Source organism: Cervus canadensis, chromosome 4 (assembly GCF_019320065.1).
Source record: "Cervus canadensis isolate Bull #8, Minnesota chromosome 4, ASM1932006v1, whole genome shotgun sequence".
Classification (NCBI taxonomy): domain Eukaryota; kingdom Metazoa; phylum Chordata; class Mammalia; order Artiodactyla; family Cervidae; genus Cervus; species Cervus canadensis.
Genome location: NC_057389.1, coordinates 19,990,076 through 20,003,716, shown reverse-complemented (window position 1 = coordinate 20,003,716; position 13,641 = coordinate 19,990,076). Strand labels below are relative to the sequence as shown.

General features: G+C 36.9%; 1 protein-coding gene across 1 annotated transcript in view; it reads left to right on the top strand.

The window, feature by feature from the left end:
- ADGRV1 (adhesion G protein-coupled receptor V1) overlaps positions 1-13,641 on the top strand; it is a 541,109-nt gene that overhangs the window by 65,829 nt on the left and 461,639 nt on the right. The window contains exons 18-21 of the mRNA XM_043464669.1: positions 2,268-2,394; positions 3,028-3,245; positions 3,744-4,487; positions 9,245-9,618. Of these exons, the coding sequence (XP_043320604.1) occupies positions 2,268-2,394; positions 3,028-3,245; positions 3,744-4,487; positions 9,245-9,618 (1,463 nt within the window). The remainder of the gene's footprint in view (positions 1-2,267; positions 2,395-3,027; positions 3,246-3,743; positions 4,488-9,244; positions 9,619-13,641) is intronic.

The window sequence follows — 13,641 nt, the reverse complement described above, 5'->3', positions numbered from 1 at the left end:
GTGTGTTAATTTTATATCCTGCAACTTTACTATATTCATTGATTAGCTCTAGTAATTTTCTGGTAGTGTCTTTAGGGTTTTCTACATAGAGGATCATGTCATCTTTAAACAGTGAGAGTTTTACTTCTTCTTTTCCAATTTGGATTCCTTTTATTTCTTTTTCTGCTCTGATTGCTGAGGCTAAAACTTCCAAAACTATGTTGAATAGTAGTGGTGAGAGTGGGCATCCTTGTTTTGCTCCTGACTTTAGGGAAAATGCTTTCAATTTTTCGCCATTGAAGATAATGTTTGCTGTGGGTTTATCATATATTGCTTTTATTATGTTGAGGTATGTTCCTTCTGTGCCTGCTTTCTGGAGAGTTTTTATCATAAATGGGTGTTGAATTTTGTTGAAGTCTTTCTTTGCATGTATTGAGATAATCATATTGTTTTTAGCTTTCAATTTGTTAATGTTGTGTATGACACTGATTGGTTTGTGGATATTGAAGAATCCTTGCGTCCCTGGGATAAAGCCCACTTGGTCATGATGTATGATCTTTTTAATATGTTGTTGGATTCTGTTTGCTAGAATTTTGTTGAGGATTTTTGCATCTATGTTCATCAGCAGTATTGGCCTGTAGTTTAATATGTTTACTTATTTAATCAGTTCACCCTATGTGTAACCACTTTCCATTGCTTTGTTTACCTTCTTGCTAAAACGAGATGGCCTTTCTTACTACACTAGGGTTCTCGCTTCCTGCTCCAGGTTCTCACTTCCTGATTTTCCACCAGGTGGATGTCCTCCCACTTCACTGAGACTCTAGCATCAAGCCCCAAGCTTTTCTCCATTGGAGGTGTCCTTTCCATGAGTGAGCTCTAACCCTGGGCTGGATTCTGTGATGTCCGGTCTCTTACCCTATGTGTGCATGCGTACCTCATGCCTCTTACATGCAAATACTCAGAAAGAAGATGGCGAAAAAGTAATTTTTGTTTGTGCTGTTTGTCATTCTCCCTATTCCTTCAACTCTCTCATTTGTGTCTTCCTGTTTCCCTTCATTTCTATCATTTGCTGTATACCTGTGACATATTGCATAATAGATGTGCTTGAAATCAGAACCCTACTGATATTAGGCTTTCTTGTTTTTGTTTTTAAATTTTATGATATATTTTAAGTTATTCTATTACTCTGTAATGTCAGGATTTTTTATATAACTTACTGTCTCTTGTTTCTTCCTCTTTTCATTGGCTAATTATCTAGGAAGATTAAGTACAGCTGTATATATGTAAGTTACTTATAATGTGCTGGTTTGCCACATATGTCCATTTCTCTAAGTTTAGTTTTAGGTGTTGTCCTCATCTAATTTTCAAAGTTTTATTTGTATCAGTTCAGCTAACTTTCGTAAATACCAGTGACTGAGCATCTATCTGCGAGGAGATGAAGTTGACTAAGAAGCATTTGTCCAAGGACTTATAGGGAATTGTGTGTGTGAGTGTGTGTATGTGTTAGTATGTATGTGTTAGTATAATGTGATAATCGCTACGTTAGATTGACAAAGTGTGAAGTGGTGTAGGAACATAGCAGAGATGCACTTAACTTGGAAATTCAAGGAAAAATTCCCCAAAAGAGTGTTGCTTGAGCTGGGCCCTGAGGAGTGATGAAAGGTGAATAAAGATGGGGAAGACTTTTGTTTACAGAGGTGACAGCTGCAGTGGCGAGTAAAAGCTATGGACCTCAAGGGATTGGTGAGAAGAGACCTAATTTATTGGCTGTTACAGTGTTAACAGGCTGTGGAAATAATTGGAGTAGAAAGAAATCATGTTCAACATCATAAAGATTGCTTTGTTCTGTGTATGACCAGATCAAACTTTGCTCTATGAAGGCAGAGATTGAAAGGGAAGTACTTAAGCCAGTGATTCTAATTAATGTATCTTATAGGGTAATCCTTTCATTCAATTTTTTTAAAGAAATGAATCTACCTCAACATTTTGAAATTTGATAAAGCTATGTTTTAAATTTCTAATTAAACTATTGAGGTGATATTCCTATTATAAAAATATCATGTATGTTTTTTAATAAAGTAGTTCTTCTATAATTAAACATTTCCTCAGAGACAAGTCATAGTAAACTTATTTAGGCATTTCTTTCTCTCATTTATTTATTACCTTTGATGAGGAAATTCTTCCTGGAATTTGAACCTTATTACAAGCTGTTTCTTAGTTTAAAAATACAGATTTAACAGTAAGTTAGGTACTTTTTTGTTATTTTGACTTCTCCATTTTTAATTTAGGTGATACAGTTGTATATCCATATGGAATAGCTACAGTGATAATTGAAGCTAATGATGACCCAAATGGTGTTTTTTCTTTGGAGCCCATAGACAAAGCAGTCGAAGAAGGAAAGACTAATTCATTTTGGTAAGCATGTTTACATAAGGCAAATTGAAAGTTGAATAAAGTAAAATAAAATCTTTACATATGCAAAAATTTGAAACATTGTTAATCTTTCGAAATTAAAAGGTATGCCTATGAATGGAATAATTTCAAATTTGGTTGTCTGATTAAATTGTAAACTTCTTTATGCAGTTTTCATTTGTTAAAGAAAACTCTTGACACTTTAGATGGTAAGAGAAATTATTCTTTTTACCTTTCTTAACCCCAACTTTTGTTCCTCATCAGAACACAAAGACTTGAATTATCCAAGGTCTTCTGGAACTCTTCTCTTCACTCTGGGCTTTGCTTTAGAAGAACTTTTGTCAATTCTTGTCTGAATATTTTTGATTGAATTTATCTTAGAATTTATCTATTAGTTTGGATTTCTAAGACTATGATTTTTAAGCATTCTTCTGTTTATTATTTAAGGTTCTACTTCATTTGTCCTTTTTCATGAGATTCTTCATGGTTGCTCAGTAAGAACTGGCTGGCTGGTTTATATTAAAGATGATAAACAGACAAAGTGTATTTCTGAGACAGTACAGAAAGTTCTCATTAGAGTTGGATTTGCCACTTCCACATTTCTTGTAAGAAATAATTTTCTTTACTTTTTTATAGGATTTTGAGGCACCGAGGACACTTTGGCAATGTTTCTGTGGCTTGGTGGCTATTTCAGAATGATTCTGCTTTGCAACCTGGACAAGAGTTCTATGAAACTTCAGGGACTGTTAACTTTATGGATGGGGAAGGAGCCAAACCAATAATTCTCCATGCTTTTCCAGACAAAATTCCTGAGTTCAATGAGTTTTATATTTTAAAGCTTGTAAACATTTCAGGTGCAGTGTTTTCCCATCTATTTTATTTTACCACTTAATATTTTATGCTGAAATAACTAGAGCTAGGTAGAAAATGCACCTAAGAAGTTTTGTGGATGGAAACTTATTTCCATACTCATACCAAATAAATTTTTTTTCATAGGGCATCTCAAACAAAACAGTAATAGATGATAGGAAGTACAGTACAGATTCATGGTAGCTTAAAAAGCTTGGTCTTTGTACCATAATTTAAATAATAATCAATGTCTGCATCGATTTTGGTTTTAAGCACAAGAATTAAGCCTTTCTAGTTAATATCCTCTTTTTAGACTCAGCTGGTTGTTAATGAAATTACAGTGAATACCCTTGAAAATGTGGTGAAAGCTATATGGTGATACTATGTTCATTGATCAACAAGTAAAGTACTTAATGAGAAGTTTGGTAAACAAATTCCTTTTGCCTTCACTTTATACTGGAAAGTATTTTCAATTCTGGTTTTTCATCCTGATTTCATTACAGGTGGGTCCCCAGGTCCTGGGGGCCAGCTGGCAGCAACCAACCTCCAGGTGACAGTAATGATTCCATTCAATGATGATCCCTTTGGAGTTTTCATCTTGGATCCAGAGTGCCTCGAGAGAGAAGTGGCAGAAGATGTCCCCTCGGAAGACGCTATGTCTTACATCACCAGCTTTACTGTTCTGAGACAGCAGGGCGCCTTTGGTGATGTACGAGTAGGCTGGGAAATATTGTCTAGTGAGTTCACTGCTGGTTTGCCTCCAGTGATAGATTTTTTGCTGGTTGGAATTTTTCCCAGCACCGTGCACTCACAGCCACACATGAGGCGTCACCATAGTGGAACAGATGCTTTGTACTTCAGTGGACGAGAGGGTGCATTTGGAACTGTTAATCCAAAATACCATCCCTCGAGGAACAACTCAATTGCCAACTTTACATTTTCAGCTTGGGTAATGCCCAATGCCAATACGAATGGATTTGTTATAGCAAAGGATGATGGTAATGGAGGCATCTACTATGGGGTAAAAATTCACACAAATGAATCCCACGTGACACTTTCCCTCCATTACAAAACTCTGGGTTCCAATGCTACGTATGTTGCCAAGACCACTGTCATGAAATATTTGGAAGAAAATGTCTGGCTGCATCTTCTAATTGTCCTGGATGATGGTATAATTGAATTCTACCTCGATGGAAATGCAATGCCCAGGGGAATCAAGAGTCTGAAGGGAGAAGCCATTACTGATGGTGAGTGTCATCTCCACAATTAGGACCCTGAATTTTGAGTTTTGAAAAATTTTGACTTCTTAAAAGCCTCACAGGTATTTCTGGGGAGACGGGAGGAGAGGGTGAGATGTTTGGAGAGAGTAACATGGAAACTTATGTTACCGTATGTAAAATAGCTAGACAATGGGAATTTGCTGTATGTCTCAGGGAACTCAAATAGGGGCTCTGTGTCAACCTAGAGGGGTGGGGTGCGGAGGGAGATGGGAGGGAGGTTCTAGAGGGAGAGGACTTATATAAATCTGTGGCTGGCTCATGTTGGTGTTGGACAGAAAACAACAAAATTCTGTAAAGCAGTTTTCCTTCAATTAAAAAAAAAAAAAAGGCCTAGCAAGTATTTAAAAATCTGCTTGGTGTTTTGGTTTATAATTTCTTTAAATAAAACCCTGTGTCTATGAAGACCATACGTTTTGTCCTAGGTACTGTAGGAATGAATTGGGCAGAGACTCTGCCTTTGAAGGTAGCTAAAGTAGGCTCTGGGAGAAAGGTATGCAAACAGATCACTTCAACACATGGTAGGAAGAAAGAAAAAAAATTACCAGGTAGAAACATTTATTCCTCTTGTGGTCGTAGGAGAGTTGGGCATGATATTCCAGGTAGAGAAAAGAACAAAGGTGTGGAAATGTGAAACAGAATATTGCATCTGGGGAAACTGCTGCCATCTCAGTATTTCTAGAGTTAGAGTATGGTGGAGATAAGTTTAAAGAAGAGTCAAAAGAAAATTATATTAAGGAATCCAGCAGTTACAGAGGTCTCAAGGAACAGGAGTTAAAGTGAATTCTATCGTGTGCTTTATAGAGAGGATCTTTGTTGTCTTTAAGCTGAACCACAGTGTGCTGTTTCCTTGAGAAATAAACTTGTGTGCATGTTCCTACCCAAATATCACTTATCTCTATTATAATCACAATTCCCTCCCAGCCCCTCTATCCTGTGATTTGATTCTATTTTTTTTTTTTAGTAGGAAAATAGAACAGAGCTTGTATGATATCTTAACAGATTATCTTTTCTTCTGAACCTCCTGCATTAGCTATCTGGTTGTATTTTTTCTTTCCTAGTAGGAAAAAAGATGGGCAAAAGAAAACACACACTGCTGACTTCAACCTCAAGAACTATGCTTACAGCGTTCTGTAGCATTAAATTATTATCTTTTTTTTTCATTTATTTTTATTAGTTGGAGGCTAATTACTTCACAACATTGCAGTGGGTTTTGTCATACATTGACATGAATCAGCCATCGAGTTACATGTATTCCCCATCCCGATCCCCGCTCCCACCTCCCTCTCCACCCGATTCCTCTGGGTCTTCCCAGTGCACCAGGCCCGAGCACTTGTCTCATGCATCCCACCTGGGCTGGTGATCTGTTTCACCATAGATAATATACATGCTGTTCTCTCGAAACATCCCACCCTCGCCTTCTCCCACAGAGTCCAAAAGTCTGTTCTGTACATCTGTGTCTCTTTTTCTGTTTTGCATATAGGGTTATCATTACCATCTTTCTAAATTCCATATATATGTGTTAGCATGCTGTAATGTTCTTTATCTTTCTGGCTTACTTCACTCTGTATAATGGGCTCCAGTTTCATCCATCTCATTAGAACTGATTCAAATGAATTCTTTTTAACGGCTGAGTAATATTCCATGGTGTATATGTACCACAGCTTCCTTATCCATTCGTCTGCTGATGGGCATCTAGGTTGCTTCCATGTCCTGGCTATTATAAACAGTGCTGCGATGAACATTGGGGTGCACGTGTCTCTTTCAGATCTGGTTTCCTCAGTGTGTATGCCCAGAAGTGGGATTGCTGGGTCATATGGCAGTTCTATTTCCAGTTTTTTAAGAAATCTCCACACTGTTTTCCATAGTGGCTGTACTAGTTTGCATTCCCACCAACAGTGTAAGAGGGTTCCCTTTTCTCCACACCCTCTCCAGCATTTATTGCTTGTAGACTTTTGGATAGCAGCCATCCTGACTGGCGTGTAATGGTACCTCATTGTGGTTTTGATTTGCATTTCTCTGATAATGAGTGATGTTGAGCATCTTTTCATGTGTTTGTTAGCCATCTGTATGTCTTCTTTGGAGAAATGTCTGTTTAGTTCTTTGGCCCATTTTTTGATTGGGTCATTTATTTTTCTGGAATTGAGCTGCAGGAGTTGCTTGTATATTTTTGAGATTAATCCTTTGTCTGTTTCTTCATTTGCTATTATTTTCTCCCAATCTGAGGGCTGTCTTTTCACCTTACTTATAGTTTCCTTTGTGTGCAAAAGCTTTTAAGTTTCATTAGGTCCCATTTGTTTAGTTTTGCTTTTATTTCCAATATTCTGGGAGGTGGGTCATAGAGGATCTTGCTGTGATTTATGTCGGAGAGTGTTTTGCCTATGTTCTCCTCTAGGAGTTTTATAGTTTCTGGTCTTACATTTAGATCTTTAATCCATTTTGAGTTTATTTTTGTGTATGGTGTTAGAAAGTGTTCTAGTTTCATTCTTTTACAAGTGGTTGACCAGTTTTCCCAGCACCACTTGTTAAAGAGGTTGTCTTTTTTCCATTGTATATCCTTGCCTCCTTTGTCAAAGATAAGGTGTCCATAGGTTCGTGGATTTATCTCTGGGCTTTCTATTCTGTTCCATTGATCTATATTTCTGTCTTTGTGCCAGTACCATACTGTCTTGATGACTGTGGCTTTGTAGTAGAGTCTGAAGTCAGGCAGGTTGATTCCTCCAGTTCCATTCTTCTTTCTCAAGATTACTTTGGCTATTCGAGGTTTTTTGTATTTCCATACAAATTGTGAAATTATTTGTTCTAGTTCTGTGAAAAATACCGTTGGTAGCTTGATAGGGATTGCATTGAATCTATAGATTGCTTTGGGTAGAATAGCCATTTTGACAATATTGATTCTTCCAATCCATGAACACGGTATGTTTCTCCATCTGTTTGTGTCCTCTTTGATTTCTTTCATCAGTGTTTTATAGTTTTCTATGTATAGGTCTTTTGTTTCTTTAGGTAGATATACTCCTAAGTATTTTATTCTTTTTGTTGCAATGGTGAATGGTATTATTTCCTTAATTTCTCTTTCTGTTTTCTCATTGTTAGTGTATAGGAATGCAAGGGATTTCTGTGTGTTAATTTTATATCCTGCAACTTTACTATATTCATTGATTAGCTCCAGTAGTTTTCTGGTAGAGTCTCTAGGGTTTTCTATGTAGAGGATCATGTCATCTGCAAATAGCGAGAGTTTCACTTCTTCTTTTCCTATCTGGATTCCTTTTACTTCTTTTTCTGCTCTGATTGCTGTGGCCAAAACTTCCAAAACTATGTTGAATAGTAGTGGTGAGAGTGGGCACCCTTGTCTTGTTCCTGATTTCAGGGGAAAAGCTTTCAATTTTTCTCCATTGAGGGTAATGCTTGCTGTGGGTTTGTCATAAATTATTATCTTTTGATTGTGAATATATACATATGTTTGTTGACATTGAATTTTTTTGGATGATCACATGATGGGAGAATGAGAATGGGAAAGACTGGGGAAAGTAAGAGCTGGTGTTTCTTTTCTCTGTGTAGCTTGCTGCAAGGAACTTACATTGTTTATGTAATTTGTAACTTAAAGTGGAGAAGTGTATATATATATTTAGGTTATGAATGAAATGCAGGGTATTACATGTTTATTATAAAATATATAAAAGTACACATAAGTGTACAGATACATGAATTTTTAAAAATTTTAAATGGATCAGTTTCAACACTCCATATAACCAGTCCCCATATCAAGATATTTTTTTTCCAGAAACCCTCTTTTTCTCTTTGCTAGTCATTGACTCACCACCATGCCTGACTACTATTGCCATTTCTAAGAGCCTAAGATTAGTTTTTAATGTTTTTAAAATTTATGTAAATAGGATTGAGCATTGTGTACACTTGAGTGTCTGAGGTTTGTTCAATGGTGTGTGTGAAGTTCATCTATTTTTTTTTTCTATTGTAGACATTTCACTGTTTCATTCAGTCCAGAACCACTGGAGAAGGCATGGAGGCAATCCCAAATCACTGCCAAACTCTCATCTTCCATAAATATTTTAGTTGAGTTATTGGAGGGAATAAGTAAAGAAAGAAGAATTGTTGAATTCCTGAAAGGGTTTATTATTGCTACATAGTAATGTAGTTAAACTGCATGTTGTTATTATCATGAAAAAGTCCCTGAGACTCATATAATTATTGTTCCTAGAAAGGGATATTTCTTTTTCTACATTTATTGCATTGATTGTTTGGGTAAAAAGTTATATTTGGTCCATAAGAATTTCTTTCACTGAATTCTCACAACTTTAACTCAAGGTAACTTTCTAACAGACCAAGAATTGAAGTTCTCAAAGAACAGTAATACTAAAGTTTTAAAATTGTGACTGAGTTGAATCATTCCATTCTTAGATGTGCAAGGAAATTTTTAAATTTCCTGGAAGAAATGTTTGTCTTAATATATACACATTCATTTGTATATACACATACATACATAAACAACATATCTTTGGTACAAAATGTCTTAAATCCCAGTGATTCCTGGATTCATTTTTCATTATAATATTGACATAATGTAGCCTTTACTCTGTTCTAGTTATGCAAAAGCTTTGCTTACCTAATAAGACCTTTTAATAAAATCATTTCACTTTCTGATTCACACTTGTCATTTACGACAGTACAGTTGTGGTTATTGTAGCATTTAAACCCATTTCTAATTTCAGGTCCAGGAACGTTGAGAATTGGGGCAGGAGTGAATGGCAATGACAGATTTACTGGTCTGATGCAGGATGTGAGGTCCTATGAGCGGAAATTGACCCTTGAAGAAATTTATGAACTTCACGCCATGCCAGCCAAGAGTGATTTGCATCCTGTTTCTGGATATCTGGAATTCAGACAGGGAGAAACTAACAAGTCATTCATTATTTCTGCAAGAGATGACAATGAAGAGGAGGGAGAAGAATTATTCATTCTTAAGCTAGTTTCTGTATATGGAGGAGCTCGCCTTTCTGAAGAGAATACTACAGCAAGATTGGTAATACAAAAAAGTGACAATGCCAATGGCTTGTTTGGTTTCACAGGAGCCTGTATACCAGAGGTAAGTAGTGAGCATGGTGAATTTCAGAGTGAAAAAGCTTGTCACATGTGGATTTGTTTGGGAGTGGACTCTCTTTCATTTGGTAAGATGGCTTGAGTGTTGACACTAGACCCAGAAGTATGCTATAGGCAGTGGTGAAAATGTAAATTGTAAGGTCTTTGCTCTTGTAAGTTCACAGTTTGAATCAGAAGCTTAATGAGGAGAGAGAAGTAATAATAAGGTAGCAAATGCAGCTTTAGCAATTATCTTTAGAGTTAATGCCTTTCACAGAATGCATAATTATACTCCACATGGAATTTACTTTCTGGTTACCAGGTAAGTAAATGAAATAATATATATTGAAAGCATCTGTGAATAATTGAAATTTTATTAAAATATATTTTTGTGTGTGTTTTTTCCCCCCACTTGCGAAATATTCTTAAGGAGTTACAGCGTTCTTCCACGTTGGGTGTTAATGCCTTTCTTATCACTCTCTTGGCCAGCTTAATTCATTAGGCAGTTTTACCATCCTTATCAGCCCTTTCCAAGCATTCAAAGGTTCGTAATCTTCTTGGTTTCTTGCTCAGTAACGTGAGATCGCGTGAAACTGCTTCACAGGTGTTGTGTGTGACAGGAACGGCTCAGTGTCCCTGAAAGGATGCCAGGGAACAAGAGAGGCGTTCCCTTTGCAAGTTGATTCTTGTAGGTTTACAGGGGGTACATACGTAAATTGAAGCAATTAAGGAAAATGTGAAGGGTAGAACTTGAAAAAATATCTAGGTCACAGGCCTTATTTGTAGCTCAGATCGGGGTTCCTGGCTCTCTGGAGTGTTTTATTGCCCCTCCTACTCTTTGGTTTGGTGACAGTCGTAAGAGATCTTCAAGAAGTGCTCTTTTTTACACCTGCAATAGAATATTCTAGACAAGGAGGACAAATGTCCTCCTATGATTTAAAAGAGAAATATATTTATCTTTAATGATAGTACTTTTAGATGCTTAGTCATCAAAGAACTTTACATGTTAAGTTTTTTGTTCACCTTTCTGACAATTCCTAATGTACTGCAACAAATATTACTCTCTCCATTTAGGAGGGTTAGAAATGGCTGCTTAGAGACAGAAAATAACTAACCCTCATTGAATTAAATGAGGTAGGATCAAATAATGGATTCAAAGCCTGGCAGTTACTAGTATTTTAATAAATATTCATTTTTCTCCTCCTTTTTTTGCACCTAAGATGCAATGGGAAGAACTGGAATTTGAACTTAGGTCTTGTGAATTCTAACCTGCTGTCTTTCCCCCTCGTATCTTCAATATCATCTTTATTTTTAAAAAGAAAAGGGACTTCCGTCAGGTTGTGAGAACCATTCTGGCACCATGTAAGACCAGTTTACCTTCATATCTCTTTAGGACCTGGCACCTGCCTCTGACTTCTTGTGTTAATTCTCTTCTTTGGTCAGCATGTTTCGGTCAGACTTGCCTGCTTTCAGTTTCAGGATCAGGGCCTCAGCACTTTCTAGCCTCTCTATCTGGAACATTCTAATTCCAGATCCGCGGAATTAATTGTTCGAGTCTCAGCTCCAAAGACATCTTCTCAGTGAAGACTTTTTGATTTAAAGTAATCCTCCTACTTCTCCCAGCTGGTCAGTCTCCATTCTTTCACCTTGTTTTACTTATTTCATAGCACTGATCACACTTTTGAATTCCTTATATTATTTATAAGCCTACTTGTATACTGCTTTCCCTTTCTCCCACAGAGGGGAAAGAGCTCTGGGTGTAACAAGGTTCATTACTGTGTATCTCTGAGATCTAGCATGGTGCACAGCAGGTACTCAATAAATCTTTCTTGAACTTGTGAATGTATTTTAATATCAAGACATTAAAAGGTTCATAGTTCAAGTAACAGATACATCTGGATTCAGCTAAGCTTCATAAATAGCCAACTGAAAACAAAACAATATATAAGTTTTTAAACTGCCTAAAGAGGAGTAGTTTTTGAGTGTTTCTCTAGCTTTTATTTGTTTTTTTTTTTTTGGACTTCCCTGGTGGCTTAGATGGTAAAGTGTCTGCCCACAATGCGGGATACCTGGGTTCAACCCCTGGGTTGGGAAGATCCCCTGGAGAAGGAAATGGCAACCCCCTCCAGTATTCTTGCCTGGAAAATCCCATGGATGGAGGAGCCTGGTAGGCTACAGTCCATGGGGTCGCAAAGAGTTGGACACAACTGAGCGACTTCACTTCTTCTAGCTTTCTGGGCCATTAAACTCAGTACTAAGTTTTCAGTGTTGGCTTGTCTCAGAATTTCCCTTGATAGATTGTCTTGGTGTTGGTTTAGTTCCACTGAGATATGTACCTTTGCTCCAAGATAATTCAGAATTTGAATGGGGTCAATCTTTGATTGCAGAATAGAACTTCCTTACATGAGCCACAGTACTTGTAGTTTTAAAATCTCTGGAAAGAAAAAGAAAACATGACTGATTATCCTGTAAGTCCACATGAGAGAAAAATAGCATATACATCTGTATTGGGAAAAAGTTTAGATGGTTAATACAGGAAAAGTGTTGTGTCTTAAATAGCAGATACTGCAATTTGATCGTCAGTAAGATTATAGAATTTTCATGCCTGAAAGTGTTAAGAAGTATAAAACTCTTACTTTTCATCTTGGAGGGATTTGAAGACAGGGTGATGTGAAATATTTTTGTTGTGATAACCGTCATCAGTATTTATTGATTGCTTACTGAAATTGTTCTCAGAGTGTAGTCCAAGTCCAAGGACCGTTATGGGTTCCTGACTTCTTTCAGGAGTTCCACAAAGATCAAATCTAATTTTATAAAACACTGCGATGTCTTTTTCATTTTATTGACAATTGACATTTGCACTGCAAAAGCAGTGGTTACCAAAACTGCTGGTTGCTAGTGCCTTTGTATGAATCAAGGCAGCAGAACCTGACTGTACTAGTTGTCATTATTCTGTTTATTACCACACACCTGTAGTTTAAGAGGTGAAAATCTCACTTGAGTATATTTGATGAAGGAGTACAAAACATTCATTTGATAAAATTTCAACCCTTAAATACCCACCTTTTTAACATTGCGTATCATAGATGGTGCTAGTGGTTAAAGAACCTGCCAGTCAATGCTGGAGACATAAGAGATGCAGGTTTGATCCCTGGGTTGGGAAGATCCCCTGGAGGAGGGCATACCAACCCACTCCAGAATTCTTGCCTGGAGAATCCCATGGACAGAGGAGCCTCGTGGGCTACTGTCCTAGGGTCGCAAAGCGTCGGGCATGACTGAAGTGACTCAGCCCATGCACAAATCATAAAATGAGAAGCACAGATAAAGCACTTCTCTGCATTAACAAAACATGGTGATTGTGGGAGGTGTGCAGATAGAGCTGTGAGCTGAACTAGCTGCCCATTTTGTGGAACACCATTTTTACTTGAAAAAATGACCAACAAAGTTTGGTTATTTGGATTTGGGCACCTGGCAGACATTTATGGAAACAAATGAAGTGAGCCAGCGACTACCAGGAAAACAACCGATAGTATTTGTTACCAGTGATAAAAAATTTGAGCTTTCAAACAAAAATTAAGAGTTGTTGAAACATCTTACAATTAAAGTGAGCTTGACTGTTTTCCAATACTTAAAGACTTTTCGGTTAAGATTGAAAGTGGTGTTACCTTATATTGATAGTGGTTAGCTTTTATTGACAGTGATTTGCTTATTTTGTGTAGTGAAATGCATCAACGTTTGGAAGATCTGTGTAACTAGGTTAACCAATATTTTCCAGATAATCAATGTGTATTGCTACAAATATAATAACAGAGTTTAAATTTTATGGTTGCTTCATTTTCTTGCTTCATTTTCAAAAATAAAAACCACTGTCACTTCCGGAGATTCTTCTCCACTGTGTTGTTGCAGTGATATTGAAGAGTTAACTTTTTCTTATCCCTTCAAAAATGCTGAAGTCAATAGAGATCCTTAAAGACTTCTCTCTGAGTTATGCTATGCTTTTAAATTTTTCATAGATTCATATGACATAAAG